The sequence below is a fragment of the Cryptomeria japonica genome, chromosome 3 (assembly GCF_030272615.1).
Source record: "Cryptomeria japonica chromosome 3, Sugi_1.0, whole genome shotgun sequence".
NCBI classification, from domain to species: domain Eukaryota; kingdom Viridiplantae; phylum Streptophyta; class Pinopsida; order Cupressales; family Cupressaceae; genus Cryptomeria; species Cryptomeria japonica.
This window is the reverse complement of record NC_081407.1, coordinates 476,548,073-476,573,183: the sequence shown is the minus strand read 5'-3', so window position 1 is coordinate 476,573,183 and position 25,111 is coordinate 476,548,073. Positions and strand designations below refer to the sequence as shown.

Sequence of the window (25,111 nt, the reverse complement as noted above, 5' to 3'; positions counted from 1 at the left end):
CAAAATCTGATTAAATTGAGTTTTTGGCTTGAGTGATAATGAAGATATTTTACAGCATTTGTATGTTTTAACTTTTTTCCTTCTGCATTTATTTGATTTTAAAATATTAAAACATTGGGTTTCCTAAAAGTGTAAAACTACATGAACACCATTCTAAATGGGTGAAAAGGAGTAAAATCATAATTGGTACTAGTGACCAAGGTGAACAGGGTTGTTTCAGTAGGGGTACAAGACTTTTTAAGTTCGATAAAAATAATTGAACCTCAGCAAACAATTTTTAGCAATTTCACAAGTTAATGACATAATAAGGAATTTATTCCTCCTAGATTCAACATAAACCTTGCTATTTCATTGTCAAGTACCATGAAAACTCATTTCTTTTACAAACTGACCATGGATAAGAAAAAGATAATCATTTCTTCTCTATAGTTTGAAGGAACAGCTAATTCAAAGGACCTTAGTTGGGAAAGGAGGACAGGAAGATGCATTGTTGTTATGTGGTAAGTTATGGTGACATTTATACGAGGCTTTCAGCTATGCGAAGATTTTCACAATCATTGAGAGAAAATCATTTTCAGTGTGGGAGAGAATTCTATATTCTCATTTGTTTTTGTGTATTATACTTGTGGCAATCCCTTGGCAGACATAACTTTGTTGCTGGTTTTTAAAGTATTTTATAGTGAGAATTCAATGCTGAAGAGTTTGTGTTATACCAAGCCTTACACAGACACAATTCCCAGCTTATATTCTCTACCAGTTTGTCATTTTGTTCTTATATATTAAGCTTCTCATGTGGTGAACTTTATAATATCTCCTTGACTAACTTTTATACTGTAATTACTTCCACGCAAATTAATGTAACGAATAAAAAATGTGTCTGAAGAGATTTTTTATAGAAATATAAATATTCCTTTACACAATAGATGATACTAGGCTAAATATATGATGGTAATGTTCTTAATTCATTTCTTCAAGTCTAGAAATCAGATTCTTGGTTAGTTGAGACTTCAGATTTTTAGTTGTCCCCTTCCAGGCACACACTCATAGTTTTAGAAATATCCTTTGAGTTTAAACTATTACTATCAATTAGATGCTGCATAATTTAGATGAATAATTATGAAACCTTCTATTAATAATTCCAATTTGTAAGTCTTAATTTAGCTGTGATTGTTAGAGCTAAGTGTCTCTTTGACCACTGGAGTGCAGGCCCAGGTGCTTTCTTTCCTCGCTTTTGTAGGAAGAGTTTTTTTTTGTATTTTTCTACTCATCAATGTAAATAAGATGCATTTTTTTCAAAACAGAAAGAAAAAATGAAAAGGAGAAAGTTATGCAATTTCAAATTTGTCAGAGAAATTTATACTTTTAGAATACTACTAAATTATTCGGATATTAAATCATTATTGATATGTATTTAAGAAAATGCCATCATATTATTCTGTCTCTTTGGTGTTTAGCTTCTATTTCACCTCTATGCTCTGTCCAAGGAAGAATGTTGATGGCTGTTGCAGGAGAGGAGACATCTGTGGTATGTTCTATAATTTTGACTGGGTTAATATAAATCAGACTGTTTTATTCTCTTTTATTTGAGTTCTTATCTCATTAAGCTCTAAAACAGGTTGAGATTTGGGATATTGATAATGGAGAGCAGGTGGAGCACTTGCAGTTACCTTATTCTGATTCTAATGGAAAAATGGCTGCCTCGTCTACCAAGTCACGAGGTGCACATATGCTATGTACCACCATTGTCAGAACACTTGATATCTTTACATTTGTATATTGTATATTTTTACCAGAAATCTTACTAAGTATTGGAAAAATATCAATTTAGGACTTGATTAATTTAGAGTGGTATGTCAATTTTTAGCTGTGCATTTGGAGCACCAAACTTGTTAACATTTTTTTCTTTATTTTCTGTTATCACCAGTCCCCAAAGTTTGTCCAATATTAACATAGAGGTTCACAAGATCAATATATGTACATCTGCATAGACCTTTTCTTGTAAAGGGAGCCAAAGAGGTTAGCATATTTGTTGAATAATAGTGCCTTTACAATGTAAGGCCAACCAAGATCCAAGGATCATCTTACAAAAACAGGCAGAGACAGAATTAAATCACTAGGTAGCAAGATGTAAGAAACAAAGTGTGTAACGTCCCCCTTTGGTGCTTAGCCCCAACTCATGCACATTTTGTCAGCTTCCAAGCCTTTTGGAGGCTAACCGGTTAGTTAGGGAGAACTCCAACGTTCTTTGAGAAGCATTTGATCAGTCTTGTAGAGCAATTTTTCTTGGGTTTGATGGAGCCCTTTGATGCTTTTGGATTTGTTTTTCAACCCTTTGGGTGCTCTCCAAACTTCTTGGAGGAGCAGACTATTTTTAGAAAGTCACTCGATTGCCTCCAATCATGTTCCTAGTCTTCAATTATCACTTTTGTGTGATCAAAATTGCAAAATTATATCATTTGGGTGCTTTCTGCATTTTGGATATATTGCCGAGTTATTTAATTAATATTTCATTTAAGTTGTCCAATGTTGGAAATATTAAAAGGGACAACTATGTTTAATAACTCGTTTTAAAGGTGTTGAAAAGTTATTTCCTAAGATACCTGAAACGTGGCCTAGGGTTAGGGTGTGGCCCCGGGTTCAAGGCAAGTCTGGGTCTGGTCCTGGTTTGGCCTTGGGTTCATTGCGGTTCGAGATGGTGGGAAATCGTCAGTCGCTGACAATCTGGGTTGTTTCTGATCTTTTTGCATTCCTTCACTTGTCTTTAATAAAGATATATTCTGTTTTCAATAAATATGTTCTGTTTCTGTATTGCCAATAATGTTTAGGTATACCGTATATTTAGGCTGTAGTAAAGTATGATCTCTCGCTTATCTTTAATAATATTTAGTAAAATAGGTTATTTATTTATTATTTTTTTGAATATATATAAATTTATAATCAATCTCTCTCTCTCTCTATATATACATGTATAGGCGTACTCGTACCCAAGGAAATTTATTTTTTGTTTTACTCGTGAACCCATATCCGTACCCGTAACTGAATTGGCAACTCAGGTTATTTCTAATGGATGCCTTGGAAAAGGGACTGTATTCATGAGAAAACATGATTATTGCTCAAAAAGGTGATAAGTGCTTCATAAAGTTAATTATTTATTTTATAAAAGGAGGTTTGGAGCAAATAAGGACAAAGTAATATTTCATTGCTTCAAAAAGTTATAAAAGGAGGTTGATGGCTCATGTTGGTGTTGTTTTGTTGATGAATTTGATTTGTTTTTGCATTTTGGAGAGAGCTTGTGTTCTTCTCAAAAATCCTTGAGGACAAAATCCCCCCTAGCTGATTTATGGTGGGCTCACTTTAAAGATCACATTGGAGCTTCAATGGAGTTTGTTGTTTCTTGTACAGGCTTTGAGGATATGTTTTGGTGTTTATTCTGAGTTTTATGTTGAGATTTTGAAGGGTTTTAGAGATTTTTACTTGCTGGTCATACCACATTTCCTAGGAGCAGGTCATACCGCACTTTGGTGCTTAAAAGGCTGAGTTTGGGTGCTTAATGAATTTGGGTAATGAACCAAGGTAACTGTGACTGTTGGCGACCATTTTGGAATCAAGTTTTAGGGGTTATCTGCTGGCTCTTCAATCCTAGGAGGCTGTGCACCTCCAGCAGACTATACAAGCTTTCTAGGCATGACGTTGGGAGTTCAGCACAGGTCCATTGAGGGCTTTGTTCATCATGGAGGGAGGTGTTTAGAGTCTAGACATGTGATCATCAGCAGTAGTTTAAAGTTTGAACCTAGTTTCAGCTTGATTTGGAAGGAGATTAAAATTATTTTTCTCAATCTCCCCCGTTCTTTGGCACCTCGTTCCTTGGTAGTTCTGGTTTGGAACTAGAAACCCATTAATTCCTTGCACTTCTTTACAACTGCAGAGGGTTTTTAAGGCTGCCGGGAATTTTAGAAGTGAATATGCAAATTGGAGGTGCTAGATAATGTTAGCAAGAGGTGTCCTTTGAAGGTTTATGATGCTGTTATGAACAGAAGACTTATCTCAGTTGACCTACAACAGCAACCTTTTCTCTATAAGACCTGAAATACTCTTATACCACCTATTCTGTGATAATATTTGACCTTGCTAGCACTGAGTTTTCAAAGGAATGCTTAATAAGTCTATCACTCCAGCTGGGAGGCTTGCCTATGATGATTGGAGGGTCACTTTGATAATTGCTGTTGGCTGTCTACACTTGCAAATAGTTACAGCAGGTCTGTAACCAGCTTGTTATGCCTCTGTTTCAAGGTATTTAGATGTTTTTTAATTGAATGTTCAGTTTGTTGCTTCATAGCATTTTCTTTGGATGTATGTTTGCTTCAAAAATTTGTAACAGCAGGAGTTTGTATAAATGCAAATATCATAGCAAATCTGTGACAGCAGAGTTTACATATTTCCAAACATATCAGACTTATGATAACACAAGCTCTCATCTTTCCATGTTCATTGATTTGAGTCTTGTGGTGGCTTCACTAGAAAATAATTAAAAAAATAAAATAAAAAAATCTAGGGTGGTCATTACAAATTGATGATGCATATTGAGAGCGATTCTCTGTTACAAGTGCTGAACGCAATTTTAGAGTTGAATCTCCAATAATACACAAAATTTCAAATCTAAAAAGTTTTACATGGACAAACACCTAGTCAACAGTCACGAAGAGATCATCTTCAGTTCTTTTTTTAATATAATTTCATTTATATATTATTTGCACTTTTATCTGAGGATTGGGGAAAGGTTTTCTCTAAGCAACCTTGCTCATTGCTAGGAGGCTGGGGACTAGCTTTTCTCTTTTCATTCATTTTCTGATAGCCTGGCAATGCATTCTCATTATCTTTTCACATATTTGACAAGTTTTTGTTTCGTCCACCATATGTGTACACTGTTTTGCTGAGAATTTGCTGCTTTAGGTTTGGCCTTTGCAGAAATTGTTTTTTATAATGGATGTAATATAAATTGTGTGAAAAATATAGGGTATATATGGATGCTAATTTTTAGTCAGTCTTTTCCCATCACTGATATTTTTTTTTAATGCTCGCACAAACTGTATTTGTTTACTGTTTTTCTTATGCTCCAGTGTGGTGCAAATAATTTATTTTCCACATGTAATTTTCACTTTAGATTCATACTAGGAATTAGTCAAATATTATTGTAATATTGCCATAGCTTGAAGATCACTTTTCGATAAAGAGAACTAAATTATTGTTAAATTGGAACAAACATGTCAGCCTTCATACCAATACCGTGAGTTTCTTTTTGATACCTTTAATGAAGTTATATGTTCTCTCTTCTGTATTTTTCTTTTGCTAAGTCTTAGGATCATGTACTAGGAACCAACCTAAACTGGCCATAACATGTTAGAATTTAATTAAGTTAATCCAACTGGGTGGTTGTTTCTCCCAGGAAGTTTTGGGACATATATTTCTTGTATATAGTGATTGCCTGAATGGATCATTTGATTGCTGCTGATTGTATTAATTTTTACTGTGCAACGGTTCCAATAAGTGGTATCACAGAAAGGTTGGTTCAATTGGAAACCTATGAGGACTGAGCATTCCATGTTGATTGATAAATAGCCTATATAGCTGTTTATAGAGAGTTTGTAAGCTTTTGAGAATACCAATAGCTTTTGAGAGTTTGTAAACATTCCAATTTCTACATCTCTTTTTCCTGCATATTTACAGATATATTTGTCTTTTAAAAACAAAACCTAGATGATTATATTCAGTACCTGCATAGTTGTTTCTCTGGTGACAGAATGTGATATTGCTGTTGTTTTTTCATGTTGCAGCTATCAACATAGTATTTATGCTGTTTCTTGTGTGTTGCGCTTATTATGAAAATTAAACACAGAATGATTACCAAGACATTTGATTTTAAACAAAAGAGCAAAAGTCTCCTTTAAATAAGATTACAAATGCTTTGGCCTAAGTAATATACATCCCTAATTTATTTGAAAATAATATCAACTGAAATGAGATGCAAAACAACTTCCTTTCCAATTTCTAATCACCCAGATCTTGGAGTAGGTAAGGTGAGTGTATAGTGTTAGGATTACAATGAAATTGAAATGCAACAACTGAAAGTAAAGTAGCAAGCAGCAAGCCAGCCAAAACCATTTATTCAGTGAGGTGCATATGTGATGCTGAAGAAGTAAACATCCACTTATTCAGTGGGAAAGCTTATGCAATACAAAAAGAGAAACACAAATTATTCCAGTTATGTGGTGGTGAGCGAGTACACACATAAACAACTCTTCCACTTATTTAGTGGTGAGGGATTACAAAATACCACTTATTTAGGCATTGGTGGTTTCAATTTGAACTATTCCTTTTTCACAATTTTTTTTAGATAGTTTGTTTCAGTCTAATTCTTTTTTGGGGAAGTAGGTAGATGGTATGTGAATCTATCAAAAAATAAATGGAAAAGAAAAGAGATCTTACTCTCTTGGGAAGAATTTTAACATGCTTTCTTAGATAGATTGGACACAAAAGAAGAAATTGACGACAACATGGAGGAGGATTAGAATATTGGAGAAAAAAACCATGATGATAAGGAAGAGGAGGATGATTAAGAAGAAGAGGAAATGAAGGATGATGATGAATATGGAAGAGGAGGCTTTGGATAGTTTAAGAGAAAATAGAGGAGACGAAGGCAGTGAATTTGAATGCAATTTAGCTCCAAGAAAGGAAGATTCAACAATTTTGATTTCATGGATAACTTCTTAAGGTCATTATATACATAAAACCTTGCTACAAGTATAATTTGGCAACATAAAATTAGCCAAACAACTACATGTTAAAGCAGAGTGGGACAAAGAAAACTCAAATAGATGGTAAGGATAGTCAATTATTTTAAAGATTTGAAAAACCATAAATAAATATTTAGTGTTCCACGGAGACGTGTCCCCCACAAAAAAACCTACGTCTCCTATAGGGGGACGTTTTTGAGACTTGGGGACTTGGGGGAAACGACTGCCACAACACCGCCACCTCCGCCACCTCTGGCAAGGACACTATTGGGTCGCTTGCTATATGTTACATGCTATTATATATTGATTGCAATCTTTAACTTCGTGAAAACTAATTGGCCTTTCATGGGGCACTCATAGAGATGTTATATTGCAAATTTTGCCTTGAAAATTTCAATTCACCTCTATTTAATATCAGCATCACCCCCCCATCACCACTTCGCCGCCGTCCCCAAATTTAGGCCCTTGGTCCCCCCATCCCCGAAACTTGTCCCTGCATCCCCCCGTCCCCTAGTTAGGAAACTCCGTGGAACACGGTAAATATTTTTTCATTCGATATCGTTCTTGGTTATCTTTGGTTAGAGGCTTTGGGACCAATTAGTAAACTATGCAAAAGAAGTTCATAGTCTTTGGTACAAGAAGAAAAAGGTAAATTCTGTTGGCGGCATATTGTATGTACGGGAATAATAAGTGATTAAGTAACTAGGAAGTACTATGTTTAGTGATGCAACCAAGGGTAGGTAGTTATAGGTGCGATGGTTGTCCCTCGTTCCCCCTCAGTAGCTTTATATACCATGTGATGTAACTTGCCATTATGACGATTATGAATGGAATGGTATCTTTTCTGTTGGCTAGCAATTGATATACATTGTGTGACTTAATATATTATGACTGTGTTAATCTGAAATCTATGGCATTACTGTTCTTTGTTATGTATTCCATCTGCATGCATTAAACTGTTTGCCCAGCGGGCAAACATCTGGCGCCGTTGCCGAGTTAAACCTAGGAATGATGGGAGTATACTACATGGCACAACGATAATGGGCCAACCATTGAATGAAGGGACGAGCAACCCTAAGGAAGAAGAACTAGAAGAATTGTTTGAAGGGGAAAGGGCATTGACAGTTGACTTTAGGTGCATGCTGCAAGCATCCATTGAAACTCACGTATGAAGGGAAGCAACACGAGAAGACGTTCTTGAGAGTGCTGTGTGGACTTCCCTCGGAGTGAGCTCCGTGGTGAACCAGTTGATGAACAACCTACCTAGCCTATTGGCACAAGCTTTCCTTGCCCTTCCAAACCGCCGAGAGGAAACATACTGTGAGAACAGGTGACAACAAATCTTATAGCAGTTCGAAGAGAGGAGTCGGCGCGAGGAGGACGAACATGATGAAAGTCGTCGGCGAATCCCATGGAATGAAGGAATTGATGCCCGTGACGCTGAATAAGGACATAAACCGTGTGCCGAAGGGACAAGAAGACGGGCACGAGGCAGCAGTGAGGGCACTACGGTTGGAGCAACAAGCCGAACGTCGGAGACGGCTGAAGAAAATTGCTGAAGAAGGAAGCGGGAATGGCAATGATGGCTCAAGTGGCGAGGGCCAAGTTTTTGTGTTAATAGAAACCACTAGGAAGCAGTTGGGGGGCCTTTCCCTCACGTTGGAAGAGATTGGCGACGGGAGTATCGTAGAGCCGTACACACCATTTAGAGGTGACGAGACCAGGAGAGAAGAGGAGACCGAGACCGAGAACAAAGAAGTGGGAGATACCGGTGTGACTGAAGGTGTTGAGAGGACACAAGGGCACGGTAGAAGCAATCTGTTCGGTTCAGGCCCATCACACCCGGGTAGTCAGAATAACTTGTTGGGACCCAACGTCCAAATCTCAGCGGACCATTTTTGGAGGGTCGAGTTTTGGAGGGCAGACTAGGCCACAGCCAAGGAACATAATAGCGAACAGGCAGAAGTTGCCTAAATTCACTGGAGACGGGAAGGAAGATTCTGTATGGCATTGTCGGACATCTGAGATGATCTGGTCGGCCATGGAGTAGCCGACAAAGCTGAATTGGTGGTGTAGTTCCCTGCCACCCTATGCGGGGTAGCCATCGACTGGTACTCCGATATAGATAAGATGAAGGTAGGAACTTGGAACGAGTTACAGAAAGCCTTGGAGACGGAGTTTCGATTCCTTCGGGATGACAATAAAATCGTCACGAAAATCCTAAGTACGAAGCAAGGAAAACACGAGATAGTTAGAGCATGTAGCCGACGATTGAGGGAACCGCTGGGAAAGATGGACGACCAGCTGACTGATGGATTAAAGAAAAGGTGGTTCGTGGAGGGTCTAAAATAATCCCTCAGGAAGAAAATGAAAATCGTACCACGCACATCCTATGAAGATGCCTACAACTGCGCAATGGACCTGGAAAGTGAAGGCAAAACGTCTAGTAAGAAGAAAGAGAAGTCCATTGGTGACGAGGAATCTTCGGATGGGAGTAGCAATGATGAGGGATCCAACAAGAAGGTGCAAGCCCTCCAGAAGGACATGCACCGCATGATGAAAGAATTTAAAAGTATGAAGGGAAGCATGAGCAAGAGTGAGGAATTGTGGTGCACCGAGTGTAAGGAGGAAGGTCATATGAAAGGCACCTGTCCTAAAAAGGCCTTTTGTGAAATTTGCCAAGTGTTGGGACACTCCACCAAAGAGTGTCCCTACAATATTTAGACACGAGGGAATCAGGTGTTCTTCACCCAAGAGCAGCTGTCGCCGTTTGCTACGACGGGCACATCCCAACCCCAAGCTAACACCATAGTGTCATCCGACGGTTACAGAAGTAACCGAAGGGGAGGAAGAGGCAACAACAACAACAATAACCAGAGCTGAATGCAATACGACGCTAAAGGACGACCAATGATTCAATGTTGGGCCTACAACTAGTGGGGGCATTTTGCGTGGGATTGCCAGAAGGCTGAAACCCCTCAGAATTTGTGCAGATGGTGTGGTGCTGGCGACCACGACGATACAAATTGGCCCAAGCCCGGAGTGAATCTATTAAATATTGAGAAACCTGGTGAGGAAAAGCAGGTGTTGGCACTCACTCGGGCACAAGCAAAGAAGGCCACCTACCCGAACCCTCGTACAGAAAAAGAAAGAGCACTGGAGGCAAAGGGTGAGATTGAACAAGGCATGATAACGAATGACGGGCAATGACGAAGGCGGTGAGCACCTCATCCCGTATGGAGGCGGAGAAAAATATTATGTGGCAAGTCTTGCAGATGGAGGGATCGGTAAAGGTCTAGGACCTTATCGAAACAATGCCACAACTGAGGACTACCATCCTGAGCTCTGTGCATAGCACGGCCCACACATTTTCCTACACATCTTCAAACCAATTGGAAGTCCCAGTCAGCCCTTCGGTTGACCCAATGCTGCTAGTCGTCAATAGTGGTTGGCACCTCGTGGTGGTAGAGATGGGACCATCCTTACGGATACCATCGTGGACAGGGGATCTAGAGTAAACGTGTTGTCGGAGGAAACATGGGAGAAGCTGGGAAAACCGACACTATGGCCACCCACATTCAATCTAGTGGGAGCAGACCAGCATGGTATTAAGCCACTCGGCACCCTAATGACCCAACAGGTGACCATTGGCACACAACCCTTCTTACTGGATTTTGTGGTAATCCCCCTTAAGAAGAAGGGCTATGACACCATCTTAGGGAGAGGGTGGTTGGTGATAGCCAAAGTAAATCACAATTGGAAGAGGAACATCCTATCCAAGGAGAAAGGTGGGCGGAATTATGTCATTGATCTACGCACACAGATGGTAAACGAGGAGTTGGCGTCTTCCTCGGAGTTTGAATCAGAGGGAGAGACGACTGGTGTAGATGAAGGGAAGGAGTCGATGGAACCAAATAGTGAAGGAGTGTTGGAACTCGATGGTTGCTCAGAGGACGGCATGTGCTCATTAAATGGACTCTTCCATTGGCAGATGGAGGACTATGAGATATTCCAATGCAACATGCTCCAGATAGAAGAGCCAGACGAGAAAGATGTGTTCCCACTAGAGTATGGAGAATACAGAGAAGGGGAGGCCTGAGTGGATGACGGTTCCGCACATCAGTTGGAGAAAGACAAACCTATTAAGTATGAGGAGTCCAAGTTGAAGGTAACCAACCTAGGAAAGGAGGAAGACCCCAAAAACATATTGGTGGGGGAAGATTGGGATCCTGTGTTAAAGGCAACAACTCTCAAAATCTTCTTGGAGTATAAGGATGTTTTCGCTTGGACATACAAAGATCTGAAAGGAGTGCCCCCCGAGATGTGTGTACATCGCATTCAACTGGTACCTGGAGCCCAGCCGGTCCAGAAGAGGCCGTACCGGATGAACAAAAACTATGCCGCAAGGGTCAATGAGGAAATAGAGACGATGTTGGAAGCTGGCATCATCTTCCAGGTCTAGACCAGCGAATGGGTGTCTCCGATTGTCATTTCCTTAGAGAAAGAGGCCAATCAAATTCGGATCTGTGTCGATTTTCGGTGCTTGAATGCAGTCACTATCAAGGATCCTTTTCCCATACCTTTCACGGATAGCATATTGGAAGAGGTAGCCGGCCACGAAATGTATTCCTTTATGGACGGGTTTTCAGGATACAACCAGATCTCTATCGCCGAGGAGGATAAGCTCAAGACCTCCTTCGTGGTGGAGGACGACGTGTACGCATATAACCGAATGCCATTCGGTCTATGCAATGCGCGTGCAACTTTTCAAAGGATCATCCTACACATCTTTGACAAGATGTCCGTGGGAAACTTTAAGGTTTTCCTCGACGTATGGTCAATTTACAGTGGGCGGGAGACACATCTGGTAGCCTTAAGAGAATGCATGGAGAGATGCCGGAGGAGAAGATTGGCACTCAACCCTAAGAAGTGCAGATTTATGGTGCCGCAAGGCAAACTGCTCGGGCACATTGTTTGTGAAGCGGGATTGAAGATAGACCCTGATAAGGTCCGGGTGATCATGGAGATGGAGCCACCCACAGATGTCACATGGGTAAAATCGTTTTTGGGCCACATTGGTTACTATAGAAAGTTTATAAAGAATTTTGCTCAGATATCCTACCTCTTGAATAAACTAACTCAAAAGGGTGAGCAGTACACGTGGGGAACCCCAGAAGGGGAAGCTTTTGAGGAGTTGAAGACCAGGTTGGTGGCGGCCCCTATCCTTGCATACCCCAATTGGGATAAGGAGTTTCATGTCCATGTGGATGCCTCCAATTTCGCAATTGGTGCCACATTAGCTCAGGTGGCTGACCATGGACTGGACCATCTAATCTATTTTGCGAGTAGATTACTGTCTAAAGCTGAAAAGAATTACAGCACAATGAAGCGAGAGGCCCTAGGGATGGTATATGCCGTGCAAAAATTCAGACATTACCTTCTGGCGATGCCATTCACGTTTTACGTGGACCACCAGGCACTTATGTATCCGGTCAATAAACCAATTATTCAAGGAAGGATCAACAGATGGTTGCTCCTGTTGTAGGAGTTTACATTCACTATCATTGTGCGGCTTGGAAAAAGCCATGTGATAGCTGACCAACTATCAAGGATAAGGTCGGGGGAGCCGCCAGAGGGGGTTAATGATAAATTTCCGGATGCTCACCTATTCTAGATCGCAGTATTGCCCTCATGGTATACTGCTATTGGGGAATATCTCTCCACTTCCATGTTCCCGCAAGGTATGCCACCTAGGGAACAGAGGAAACTCGTGTTGAGAAGCCATACATTCCAGTTAATTAATGGATTGCTGTACAAAATGGGGCTCGACTAGGTGTTGTGTCAGTGTGTAATGGAGGAAGAGGTGCCAAGTGTTTTGAGGGAGGCACATGAGGGTCCCGCGAGAGGCCATATGGGACTTGACACTACCGCACGAAAGGTGCTACTTGCAAGTCTATGGTGTCCCACATTGTATAATGATGCCAGGGAATGGGTAGTGGGTTGCGACATGTGTCAGAGAGCCGGGAAGCCGCTGAAGAGGGATTTCATGCCCCTCAACCCCTTGCATGCTCAAGAGTTATTTGAGTGTTGGGGGTTGGATTTTATTGGGCCGCTCAAGGCCAGCCGTGCCAAGAGGTGACGCTACATTGTGGTAGCCACGGAGTATCTAACTAAATAGGTAGAAGCGCGAGCCTTACCTGACAACTCGGCCTTGAGTACCGCAAAATTCATTTATGAACAGATAATCATGCGATACGACATCCCCATCTAGTTGACCAGTGACAGGGGTGGACACTTTGTGAACCACGTCATCAAATTACTCACGACTGAATTCAAATTTTTTCACTCGTTGTCCAACCCTTATTACTCACGATCCAATGGCCAAGCTGAGGCTACCAACAAGATTCTAGTTGGAGTGATCTTTAAGTCGTGCAGTGTCGAGGGAGATGACTGGGAAGAAAAGTTACCCTCTGTTTTGTGGGCCTACCGCACCACCTACAAGGTGACTACAGGCCAGATGCCATTTCAACTCATGTATGGGTAGGAAGTTGTTGTACCAGTCGAGTTCATGGTGCCAAGTCTTCGCGTCGCCATTGAAAATAGATTGGGGGATATGGACAGTTTACGAGAAAGGTTATACGTCTTGAACAAGTTTGTAATATCCCCTTCTCAATGATGTGCTTTCAGTGGTCCATTAGCCTATTCCTGAGACCCATAGGCTATGTGGAATGGAGAATTAGGGTTTCAAACGTTGGTGAAGCGACAACTTACTATTTTTAGTAAGTTAGGGGTTGGCTGTTTGGATGATGCCGTCTTACTGAGCTTTCCATGCTCTGTCCCTGGGTGCGAAGATCATGCTTTTCAGAGGAGTAATTCTTGACTTACTATTTTTAGTAAGTGGCAGTTTGGAGCATTTCTATTTTTGGCAGTGGATAGGGTCTTGATCCTGCAACAGTTCTATGGTCTTCTTTACTCCGCTTCATCCTGGTTTTGTTGATGATCAGTATGGGAGTCATAAGTGATCTAATTAAATATTATTTCCTTGTCTAAGGTTTAATATTTAAATATTTGTATTTGCTGATTAAATGTATTGAGGATGACTTAGGGAAAAATAATTATTGTAAAGTTATTTCAATTTCAATTAAAGAACAAGTTATGAACTATGTATGCTATAAATGTATATGAGGAATTATGTTGAAGTCTAATAATTCTGATTTTATCTGCAGGTCTGAAAGAGAGAGATCATTTTATGTTTTCTATGTCTCCTCCAAATGAATTCAATTGGTATATATATCATTTAGGCAACCGGTCAATTGGTGTATTGACCGGTCATGCCTTTTAGGCATGACCGATCAATGCACCCATTGATCGGTGCCTTTGTAATTATACTATTAACACAAGGTTGTTTATCGGTTCAAAACCTCGATAGCATATTGTAATATAATATAATGATTGATCAAGATAATGAATCGGTTCATGTAAACACCGATAATTCAAAATGCACGATGTATGTAATCCAACCGGTGCAGTTGTTAACCACTGTTAATTCCAAATGAAGCGGTGTATGTATTAAGCCCGATAACAAATATGCCCGATGATTAAGCCCGATAACAAATGTGGATCGGTGCCAATAGTTATGCACCCGATAGCAAGTATGTATCGGCTAATAACCCGATAACTTATAGCATTTAATATGCTAAGCAATGTTTGTAAAATCCGATAATCATATGCAATATAAGTTTAGACATGAAGCATGTAAATAATAGAACAAGGAAGGTTAGAAATATCTTATCTTGCATAAACTACCATGCATTAACACTCCCTCTTAGCTTTGGAAGATAGATAAGGCAACCTGCATCACATTTCCTTTTCATAACTAAGATAATGTCAATCAACAAAAATCATTTATACATGAGAAGTACCATCAAGACATATGATACAAAATAGAAGAACATCACCTGAGTATGTGACATAAAGTATTATTTTAACATGTGATAAAAGTAAGAGAATCATCACCTGATCATGTGAGAAATCACCAAAACATGTGATTTGTAAGATTCATCAAGATATCATCTAACACGTGATATTAGTATTGCTTAATACGCAATACTTAAGGATAAGTCTATGAGAAAGGTTAGTTTCTCATCATATCCAAGTTGTGATAAGTGCAATAACACTTGTAAATGTTTATCACAACATGGTCATGGCAAATCCATGACTTACCAGAGATCCAATCATGATCAATGGTTGAGATATCACCTACACGTGATATCAGTATTGCCTAACACGCAATACAAGGATAACCATATGAGAAGTGCTTAATTTCTCATTATATCCAAATTGTGATAATGCAATAACATTTGTGCAAATGTTGTATCACAACATGGTCATGACACATCCATGACTTACCAGTGATCCAACATGATTACTAGTTTGACTATCATAAGATCGTCACCTTATGATGTCTACATACAAGTGTTCAGTATCTGAGAGATCGTCACCTCTTAGATATGAACACAGGTGGCAAGAAGCCAAGAGATAGTCCAGACATGACAAAGAAGTTTACACATTAAACATCTTAAATATATGTAAGTATAGATTACAAAGCAGATTACCTTTCTATCATACCTAAACCCTTTCTGAAGTGATCAACCTTCACTCTGGAAAGTGGTTTGGTCAGAATATCTGCAGTCTGATCTCCTGTACACACATATTCTAACTTTATCACATTCCTGTCAACCATATCTCGTACATAGTGATATGGAATCTCAATATGTTTGGACCTGTCATGAAATACTGGATTTACAGAAAGTTTTATACAGCTTTGATTATCACACTGAATAACTGTAGGTTTCATAGGTTCTCCAAATAATCCCACGAGCAATTTCCTTAGCCATACTGCTTCTCGGGCAGCCATTGAAGCTGCAATATATTCAGCCTCTGTGGAACTCTGAGCTACTGAAGATTGTTTTCTGCTGATCCAGGATATCATGGCTGACCCTAAACTGAAGCAACACCTTGAAGTGCTCTTTCTGTCAGTCACACTGCCAGCCCAATCTGAATCTGTAAATCCATGTAGATTTATGTCAACCTTTTCATATTTAAGACCAAGCTTTAGGGTACCTTGTAGATATCTCATTATATGCTTTACTGCAACCAGGTGTATCTCCTTAGGTTCACACATGAACTGACTTAAGGCATTAACAGCATAGCAAATATCTGGCCTTGTATTTACTAGATACATCAGGGACCCAATCATCTGCCTGTATTGAGTGGGGTCAGTAGGTCTTGATTCTGCTGCTGCTTCTTTAAGTTTATGGAAGTTGGTTTCCATAGGAGAGGTCATGGGTCTGCAGTTTAGCATTCTAAATCTTGTCAATATGTCCAAGGTGTACTTCCCTTGGTTCAGTACAATATTATCAGAATTCTGCCATACTTCCAATCCTAGGAAGTAATGAAGAAGCCCCAAGTCTTTCATATCAAATTCTGTGGGTAGATCTTTCTTGCATTGATCTATTAGGTGATTATCTCCAGTAATTAATAAGTCATCAACATATAAAATTAAAATTAACATATCACCTTTATTTCTTTTGAGGTAGAGATTAGGATCTGCATCATTCTTAGAGAAACCCAGCTTTGAGAGGTAGGTGTCAATTCTTTCATACCAAACTCTGGGAGCCTGTTTGAGCCCATAAAGAGCTTTCTTGAGTCTACACACATGAGACTTTGCATCATGAATTTCAAACCCTTCAGGTTGCTCTAAGTAGACTTCTTCCATGATCTCGCCATTTAGGAATGTTGTCTTAACATCCATCTGATGTACCTTCCACCCCTTTGCTGCTGCAATGGCTAGGACAGCTCTTACTGATGTGTACCTGGCAACAGGTGCAAATGTTTCTTCGTAATCTATTCTTTCCTTCTGTGAGAACCCTCTAGCTACAAATCTGGCCTTGTGTTTTTCAATACTACCATCTGCAGCATGCTTGATTTTAAACAACCATTTAGAAGACACGATAGACTTCTTGGTTGGCCTAGGAATGATCTCCCAAACATCATTCTTCATAATGGACTGATATTCTTCAGTCATGGCATCTATCCATACTTTATGTTTGAGTGCATCTGAAACATTGTTAGGTTCAGCTTTAGAGAGATCATTCATAAGTGCAACATAGTTGATGAATTTATTAGGCCTCTTGCTTTCCCTGAAGGTTCCTGAAGGAGCAGCGAACTTCTGAGCTTCTGCTATAGTTTTGGTGGCCCATAGTGGTCTTTTCTTGTGATTATCTATAGGTGGGTTTTGTGTTTCACTTATAGTTTCCTCAAGATACTCCCTCTGAAGCTCAGGAGTAGGTTCTTCTTCTAGGTTAGAAGTAGGATTATGAATTTCAGGTTCTATTGTATTTTGAGCCCTTTTGAAGGCTAAATCTTCTTCGAAGATTACATCCCTACTGAGTTCAATATTTCTCTGTCCTTGTACATAGATTATGTAGGCTTTAGAAGTTTCACTGTATCCTACAAGTATTCCCCTTTTTCCAGAGGGTTCTAGTTTTAGTCTTTTCTCTTTAGGTACATGAATATAGACCGGACACCCAAATATCCTAAGATGGCTGATATCTGGTTTTGTTTTGGTAAAGACTTCCTCAGGAGTTTTATCTTCAAGGTGTGAATGAGGACATCTATTTTGTATGTACACAGCAGTGTTGGTTGCTTCTGCCCAAAGGTTCAAGTTTAGATTTTGATCTAGTATCATGGCTTTGGCAGCTTCTACTATGGTCCTATTTTTCCTTTCAGCTACTCCATTTTGTTGTGGATTATAAGGTATTGATAACTCCCTCTTAATCCCAGAATTTTTACAAAAGTCTTTAAATAGTTCTGATGTGTATTCCCCCCCATTGTCAGTTCTTAAGGTTTTAATTTTGTTTTCAGAGAGATTTTCTGTTAATGTTTTAAACTCTTTGAACCTACTTAGGATCTCTTCTGATTCTTTACATTTCAGAAAGTAGATCCACGTCTTCCTAGAGTAGTCATCAACAAAAATTACATAGTACAAAAATCCCCCTAGTGAGGGTACGGACATAGGTCCACATACATCAGAATGAATTAACTCCAAAACTTTGCTAGTTTTCCTAGTACTATTCTGAAATGCATTTTTGGTATTTTTACCTAAGGCACACCCTTTGCAAGCCTCTGAATGATATTGCTTCAACTTAGGTAGACCTGTGACAAGGTTTCCCATGGTTGACAAAGCTCTATAATTCAGATGACCTAATCTCCTGTGCCATACTTCATTTGCATTAGTTGCTTCATGGATCAATGCTAGATTGGGCTCTGTACATAGCTCATACAAATAGCCTTGTCTTCGACCAATGACCTTAGCGTCTTTGATGGAGGATCTCTTTGGCCAAGCCAACACCTTGTTTTCCATGAAGGTCACTCTGTATCCTTGATCTTCTAGTGCTGATATGGAGATTAGATTTCTTTTGATGCCTGGAACATATAGTACTTCTTCAAGTCGTAGTGACATGCCTGACTTCAGTTTGATGGTGCAGGTTCCAATTCCTCTGACTGGATGTGAAGAATCGTCTCCGATGGTTACTTCCTCATCATCTTTCTCTATCATGGAGTCTAGTATTTCTCTAAAGCCGGTGATGTGTCTGGATCACCCATGAATTAGATTTGTTTGAAGTATGGCTTGTAAGTGCTAAGTAGAGGACATAGTTCTCGGAGTCATTTTCTTTTCTAGATTTCTTCACTTTTGCAAATGTGGCTTGCTTCCCTTTCTCCGGACAGTTTGCAACATAGTGTCCGAATTTGTCACACCTATAACATTGAACATGTGATAGGTCTTTCTTAGAAGTGTTCTTGCCTTGTTTGGCTTTTCTTTTCTTGAATTGCTTCTTTTTGTACCTTTTATTGATGTTTGTATTTAGGACTTGCAAGTCTTCATCTATATTCTTCTGTTTTATTCCTACTTTGTTCAATCGGGATTCTTCTTGTAGACAGTCATCTCTTAGTCTTTCAAACTTAGGATATTTGGACCTTGCACTGATGCCTTGGACGAATGTGCTCCATCCACTAGGCAACCCATCTAAAGCAATGAGTGTTAGTTCTTTGCCTCGGATCTCGTAGTCCAAAGTTGCAAGTTCATCTTTTAGAACTGATATCCGCATGAAGTAGGCGTTGATTGTCTCCCCTTTGTTCATGGTGATATGATTTATTTCTCGTTTTAGTGCTAGAGTACGACTTGCATTTGATATCTCAAATGTCTTTTCAAGTGCCTTGAACATTTTATAAGCCGTCTCCTGCTTTCTAATGATGGGCATTATATTATTTCTTACCCCATCCACTATTATTTTAATAGCCTTATCATTTCCCTCGATCCATGTGAATTTCTCGGTTTCATCTTCTGGTTGTGCACTTTCAGTTTGGACATATGAATCAACTTTGTTTTCTCTTAAAATCATTTTGATTCTAAACTTCCAAGCTGAAAAATCTTTGCTACCTCCGAGTCTATCTTCGAATCTGATAGCGTTGGCCATTATGGAAATGTGATGTAGTTTGTAACTTAGTCCTTGAATTTTATCAAAATTGAATAGCCTTAGGTTCAATTACCTTGGCTCTGATACCATGTAAAGTTATTTCAATTTCAATTAAAGAACAAGTTATGAACTATGTATGCTATAAATGTATATGAGGAATTATGTTGAAGTCTAATAATTCTGATTTTATCTGCAGGTCTGAAAGAGAGAGATCATTTTATGTTTTCTATGTCTCCTCCAAATGAATTCAATTGGTATATATATCATTTAGGCAACCGGTCAATTGGTGTATTGACCAGTCATGCCTTTTAGGCATGACCGATCAATGCACCCATTGATCGGTGCCTTTGTAATTATACTATTAACACAAGGTTGTTTATCGGTTCAAAACCTCGATAGCATATTGTAATATAATATAATGATTGATCAAGATAATGAATCGGTTCATGTAAACACCGATAATTCAAAATGCACGATGTATGTAATCCAACCGGTGCAGTTGTTAACCACTGTTAATTCCAAATGAAGCGGTGTATGTATTAAGCCCGATAACAAATATGCCCGATGATTAAGCCCGATAACAAATGTGGATCGGTGCCAATAGTTATGCACCCGATAGCAAGTATGTATCGGCTAATAACCCGATAACTTATAGCATTTAATATGCTAAGCAATGTTTGTAAAATCCGATAATCATATGCAATATAAGTTTAGACATGAAGCATGTAAATAATAGAACAAGGAAGGTTAGAAATATCTTATCTTGCATAAGCTACCATGCATTAACAATTATTTGATATCAATGTGTTATTTTCCTAAGTCAATGGTGTATTATTTGGTGGCAATTTGGAAGGATAAAACATCTCTTGTTTTATAATTTTTATATTGCAAAAAAAAGTCACCAAAGGCAAAGTTCGAACTTTGCCTAGGAAGAAGGGAAGTGGGCGCCATGTTGGGAGGAGACTTGAAATGAAATGAAAGGAGTTTGAGTTGAGTTTGGGTGCCATTTGCATTTGAATTTGGGGGAGCTTGGAGTTATAAATATGAGCCTTGGGCTCTCATTTTGGCACCTTGAAAAATTGCATCGTTATGCTGCCGGATTGGCGTATGAACTTTGAAGCTTTGGAGTGCGGCTCCCTAGTGTTACCAGTTTTGTACTTGAGATATAGTACCTAGTTGTATGGTGTATTCTGTGACATTTTCAGTGCATATTTCAGTATTTTCGAAGTGGTGTGATTTTGGAGTTGCTGGTTTCCCTGTGGCTGAAGCAAGTTTTTGATCATACCTCCCTGCCTGAGCAACTGATAATTTTGGGTACTGGCTCAAACCTTGTTTTTTTTGTTGGCGATATATCTTGTAAGTTTGCAGCACCATATTCTGAGTTTTAGATTTTATATTGCAAATCGAAATATCCTAGCTAGGTGTGGGTTTTGGTGAGTGCATTGGGTTGCGTGCAGGGTGTTTTAGAGTGTTTGGTAGCTCTATTTTGGTTTGTTCTTAGTTGCTGCTTGTCTAGTGTTGGTTTCGGAGTGATTTGGAGTGAATTGAAGGAGATTTGAGTGAGATATGAGCAATTTAGTGAGTTTATGGGTTGCTGGTTATGCATTTCCAGCCTGTTGTTTTTGTGTTGAATTAGTTTGATGAACATTATCTCTTGTGTTCAGCAATATACTTCTACTCTCACTTTCCTCTCTATTGTAAGGTTAAGTAGTAGTACTACTAACCGTTTTGGATTGTAATCTTCATATTCCACTGAAAAGTGGAAGAGGCTAGCTTGCCGCCTATATCCGATATTTTGTAATTCAATCCTCCCGTTGCATAAGCGGTTGAGTGATATAGGTTGTAATGATCCTCCTGCTACATAAGCGGTCGAGTTGAGTAGTTTTGTAATTCAGTCCTCCTCCTGAAATATTGCAGTAGAGTGATTTGTGTTTGAAGTGTTGTTCTCTTGGCTGGTTTATCGCCAAGTTCCTTGCTTTCCCGTTGGATAAGCGGAAGGGGCTGGCTTGCCGCCCGTTATTGTATTTCAGCAATTCAACAATTTATCTCTAACGATCCCTTGCTACCGTATGCTCTCACCTTCCCAGTCCGGGCTCTCGGTGAACAAAAAGTGTAGGGTTCCTTCCAGTTGTTTAGATTTCATTATTCTAACCCTAAGGGGTGATTGGTGTGATTGTGATTTTGCTCTGAAAAAACAAAAAAAAATTAGTGGGAATATTACAGTGGTATTAGAGCTGGTTTTCCTGCTAGCCTATGACTTTCAGAGGGGTCAGAGTTCTCCATGAGTGACAGAGACGTCCGTTATTACTACAACAGAGAACAAAAGAGATAGGAGTTTCAGATTCCTGTAGTGTCGGAAGAAGATACCTTTTCAGAGGTATTGAGAAACAGAGGCAAAGAAGTGGATTCTGCAGATTCAGAAGATACCTTTTCAGAGGTATTGACAAAAGAGAAATTAATTAATGGACCCTAGCAGAGGAAAGAACTAGAAAAGACCGGCAGTGACCTGCTACAGTGCCATCACCATCTGCCAACAAGAAAGCTATTCGGATTTTGCCTTAAGGTGTTAGAGTAAGAGGCGGCATGGCTGACAATAGCAAAGGCAAGGGCAAAAAGGTACAACCTAAAGTGTGCAGAGTCAGATGGTAGCGAAAGATGATGTGACCGTCGACACCATTACTTTCAAGGGTTTGAGTGGAGCGGATTGTAGAAAATGGTGGACCGAGATCCCGCATGATGATCCCATGAAAGCATAGTTGCGACAGGCACAGATACACTGGGCCATTCAGATGCCCAAATTTTTGGATCAAAGATTTCGAGGTCATGTTGAGGGCTATGCTTGGTGCATACGACAACCACACGCTGCAGTTGGTGTTCGACTATGAGCACCACCAGGTTACAGTCTCTTTGGCTTCCACAGAGTTCACAAGGGTTTTTGGTATCCCAAGGACGCAGGGGAAGAAAGTAGATAAGGGCCAGAAGATATCTCCAGATTTCAAGGATAAACTCCTGAAGTTGATGTGCAGGGACGACCTCACAGAGGCTGAGCTCGATAGCCTCCAACATGCAGCAAGGGAAGAGGCTTGAAGAAGTCCTTTTTACGAGAGGGAGAGTGGCGGTGCCTCCTGGATGTGTTGAAGAGCCGCTTGATGGGAGCCAATAGGGCTTCAGACATTGCCATGGCGCAGGTTGTTTTGATGAATGGCATCCGCAATGGTGTAATGTCCCCTTCTCAAACCTGATCCTTTCTGCAACCGTTGGTCTCTTTCTAGGAAGCTCGGAGGCCAGTCGGAGGGTAAGATTAGGGTTTGCCTTGGAAATCGAATTAGGGTTTTGAGGAGGCAAGTGAAGCTATTTATTGGAGTCTTGGGAGGATTGAAGGGATCTTTTGGTGGAATTTGTATTTGGGCAGCCGTCTGGCTCTGGACATGCTTCAAGGAATGGAAGCCTTCTAGCATAGGCATCTCTTCTTGCTTGAAAGATAGCAACTAGGGTGATTATATTCTCTATGTAATTGCATTTAGCCGTAGTTTATCATCAGAGTTTTCATTGTAATCATTTAGGCTTATAGTTCATTCAGTTTTCTGCATCTAGAATTCCCGCGACTAATTTCATGTTTTGTTCACAACCAGAAAATACAAAAAAATTGCATTGTGGGTATTAGTTCTTTGCATTTGCCTCACCTAGGCGTTGCATTTCCTAGGGTTTCAGCAAGTTTGGTTCATGCATTTATTTTTAATGACAAATCGTATTTTGCAGCCAGCCGTACCATTTTAAATGCATTGGAAATCGTGCCATTTTTCATTGTGAGGGTTTTGCAGTGTTGTTTGAGTCTTTCGCAGGTTTCCACGTCACCAAGGCATTTTGCAACTAGTTTCCGGAGGAAAGAAGATTGTACGAGGAAGAAATGAGCTGTTGGCAATGATCCATGGGTTCGCGGTTGAATGTGCAGATTTATGTTGAATCAGAAACTCTCTTCTAAAAGGGGAGTTGTGAAAGAATTTCTTTTGATTGTAATCTGACCAGTAGTACTGGCAGTCTTGAACTGTGATCTTGGTTGTAATTGTCAAGCTAACCAAACTTATCTTATCTACCTCCATCCTATGGTAGCTCCTCTCCCTGTTGGGATTGAAAGCACATCCTGGATGTCGAGAGTCTTTTCAGTTTCTGCAATCAATTAAATTCAAGCATTTAAGTTTCACTCCGTCATATGGTAGCCCCTATCCGTCTGGAGTGGGTAGCACATACTTGGCGTTGAGTTCCTTCCACTTCTAGATTTCAGGGACCCTCTGACCAATGCTCGCCATCCCGGCGCCATACTGGTTAGAGTTCTTTGCATAAGCAACTAAGATCCTCTGACCAATGCTCATCCACACGGTGCCATTCTGGTTAGGGTTGCTTCAGCAAATCAAATACTTTTCTCAGAACTAATTGATCACTCATATAGTTGTTGTAATTAAGTTGATCAAAAATTTTTAAAAAAATTGGCTAGGGATATTTCAGTGGTATCAGAGCCAAGATCCTGCCATCCTGTGAGCAACTTGTCTATGAGTGACAGAGAAAAACGATATTGGGCAAGAGAAGATAAGAAGGTTGGGAAACAATTCCAGTTTCATCAGCCTCCTGAGGGTCAAACAGCCTCAGAAGTCTTGTGGGCTCACTGGGAGTCTTCTCAGGAATCCGATATGGTAGAAGGTGAAAGATCAGTTGGGGGTAATGAGAGGCACACCCACAACAGAGAAGATAGCGGAAAGGAAAGGGAAAGATCTCTGAGTCCCGGGAAGAGGTTTGAAAGAAAGATGGATGCTTTGATGGACATGGTCTCCCTCATGATGGGAAAAATGGGTCAGAACACCACTCCTCAGAATAACTCAGGCCATAGAGGAGAGTATAGTGCTTCCAAACCGCATGATGAGCATGCAGGCCGGATGGTGCCTAATAATACCAACATTTCTTCCAGACCCTTTAAACCCACCTTTCTGGCACCCGTAGTTAATCAGCCTGATCCCGAGGAGAATGCTTCATTTGTGGAGCAGTTGAGACTCGGTCGAGCAGAGTATGATTCTCTACCTGACGACATCAAAATGGATATGTCCTATAATGATTTCATGGATCATAAAAGGAAAAACAAAGGACAAGGGAGATATTATGATCAGAGGAGACCATTAAATCAAGGAGACTTGTACCAAGCTGTCAACAAAGTTACACTTCCCCACTTTGACGGGAGTGATTCCAATTCAGCCCGAGCTTGGATTCAAAAGCTGGATAACTATCTAGCTCTCCGGCCAATGGCAGAAGAAGAAGCGATCAAGTTCGCTACGCTACACCTTGATGGGGTGGCGCACGAGTGGTGGTACCATGGCCTCATCACCTTGGGTCATAGGTCTATCACAGCATATGATGAGTTCACCACTAGGCTCATTGAGAGATTTGAGAAGAAGGATCCTGAAATCCACTTTAGAGAACTTGCACAACTAAGACAGTATAGCACAGTCGATGCCTACATTGCAGAATTTCAACGGCTCTCAGTCATGGTGACGGGAATCACGGAAAGGAGATTGGTGATTCTTTTCAGTGAAGGGTTGACAGAACCTCTCAAGGGGTGGATTAAAGCTTTCGATCCCCCATCATTGCAAGAGGCCATGAAAAAAACAAGAAATATGGAGTGGGCCACTCCTAAGGCCAAATTTCAGTCAAATTCCCCCTTTCAAAAAAGGGATAAGGGAAAAAGGCCTCAGCATAGACCACCCTTGAGACCTCAACACCAAGAGTTCAAGAACC

At 40.1% G+C, this 25,111-nt stretch overlaps 1 protein-coding gene across 14 annotated transcripts in view; it reads left to right on the top strand.

Annotated features, from left to right (window-relative positions):
* Positions 1-25,111, top strand: part of LOC131029575 (protein DECREASED SIZE EXCLUSION LIMIT 1) — a 279,735-nt gene that overhangs the window by 36,375 nt on the left and 218,249 nt on the right. For all 14 annotated transcript variants that reach the window (XM_057960093.2, XM_057960089.2, XM_057960087.2 and 11 more), the window contains 2 exons: positions 1,455-1,525; positions 1,616-1,718. In XM_057960093.2, the coding sequence (XP_057816076.1) occupies positions 1,455-1,525; positions 1,616-1,718 (174 nt within the window). The remainder of the gene's footprint in view (positions 1-1,454; positions 1,526-1,615; positions 1,719-25,111) is intronic.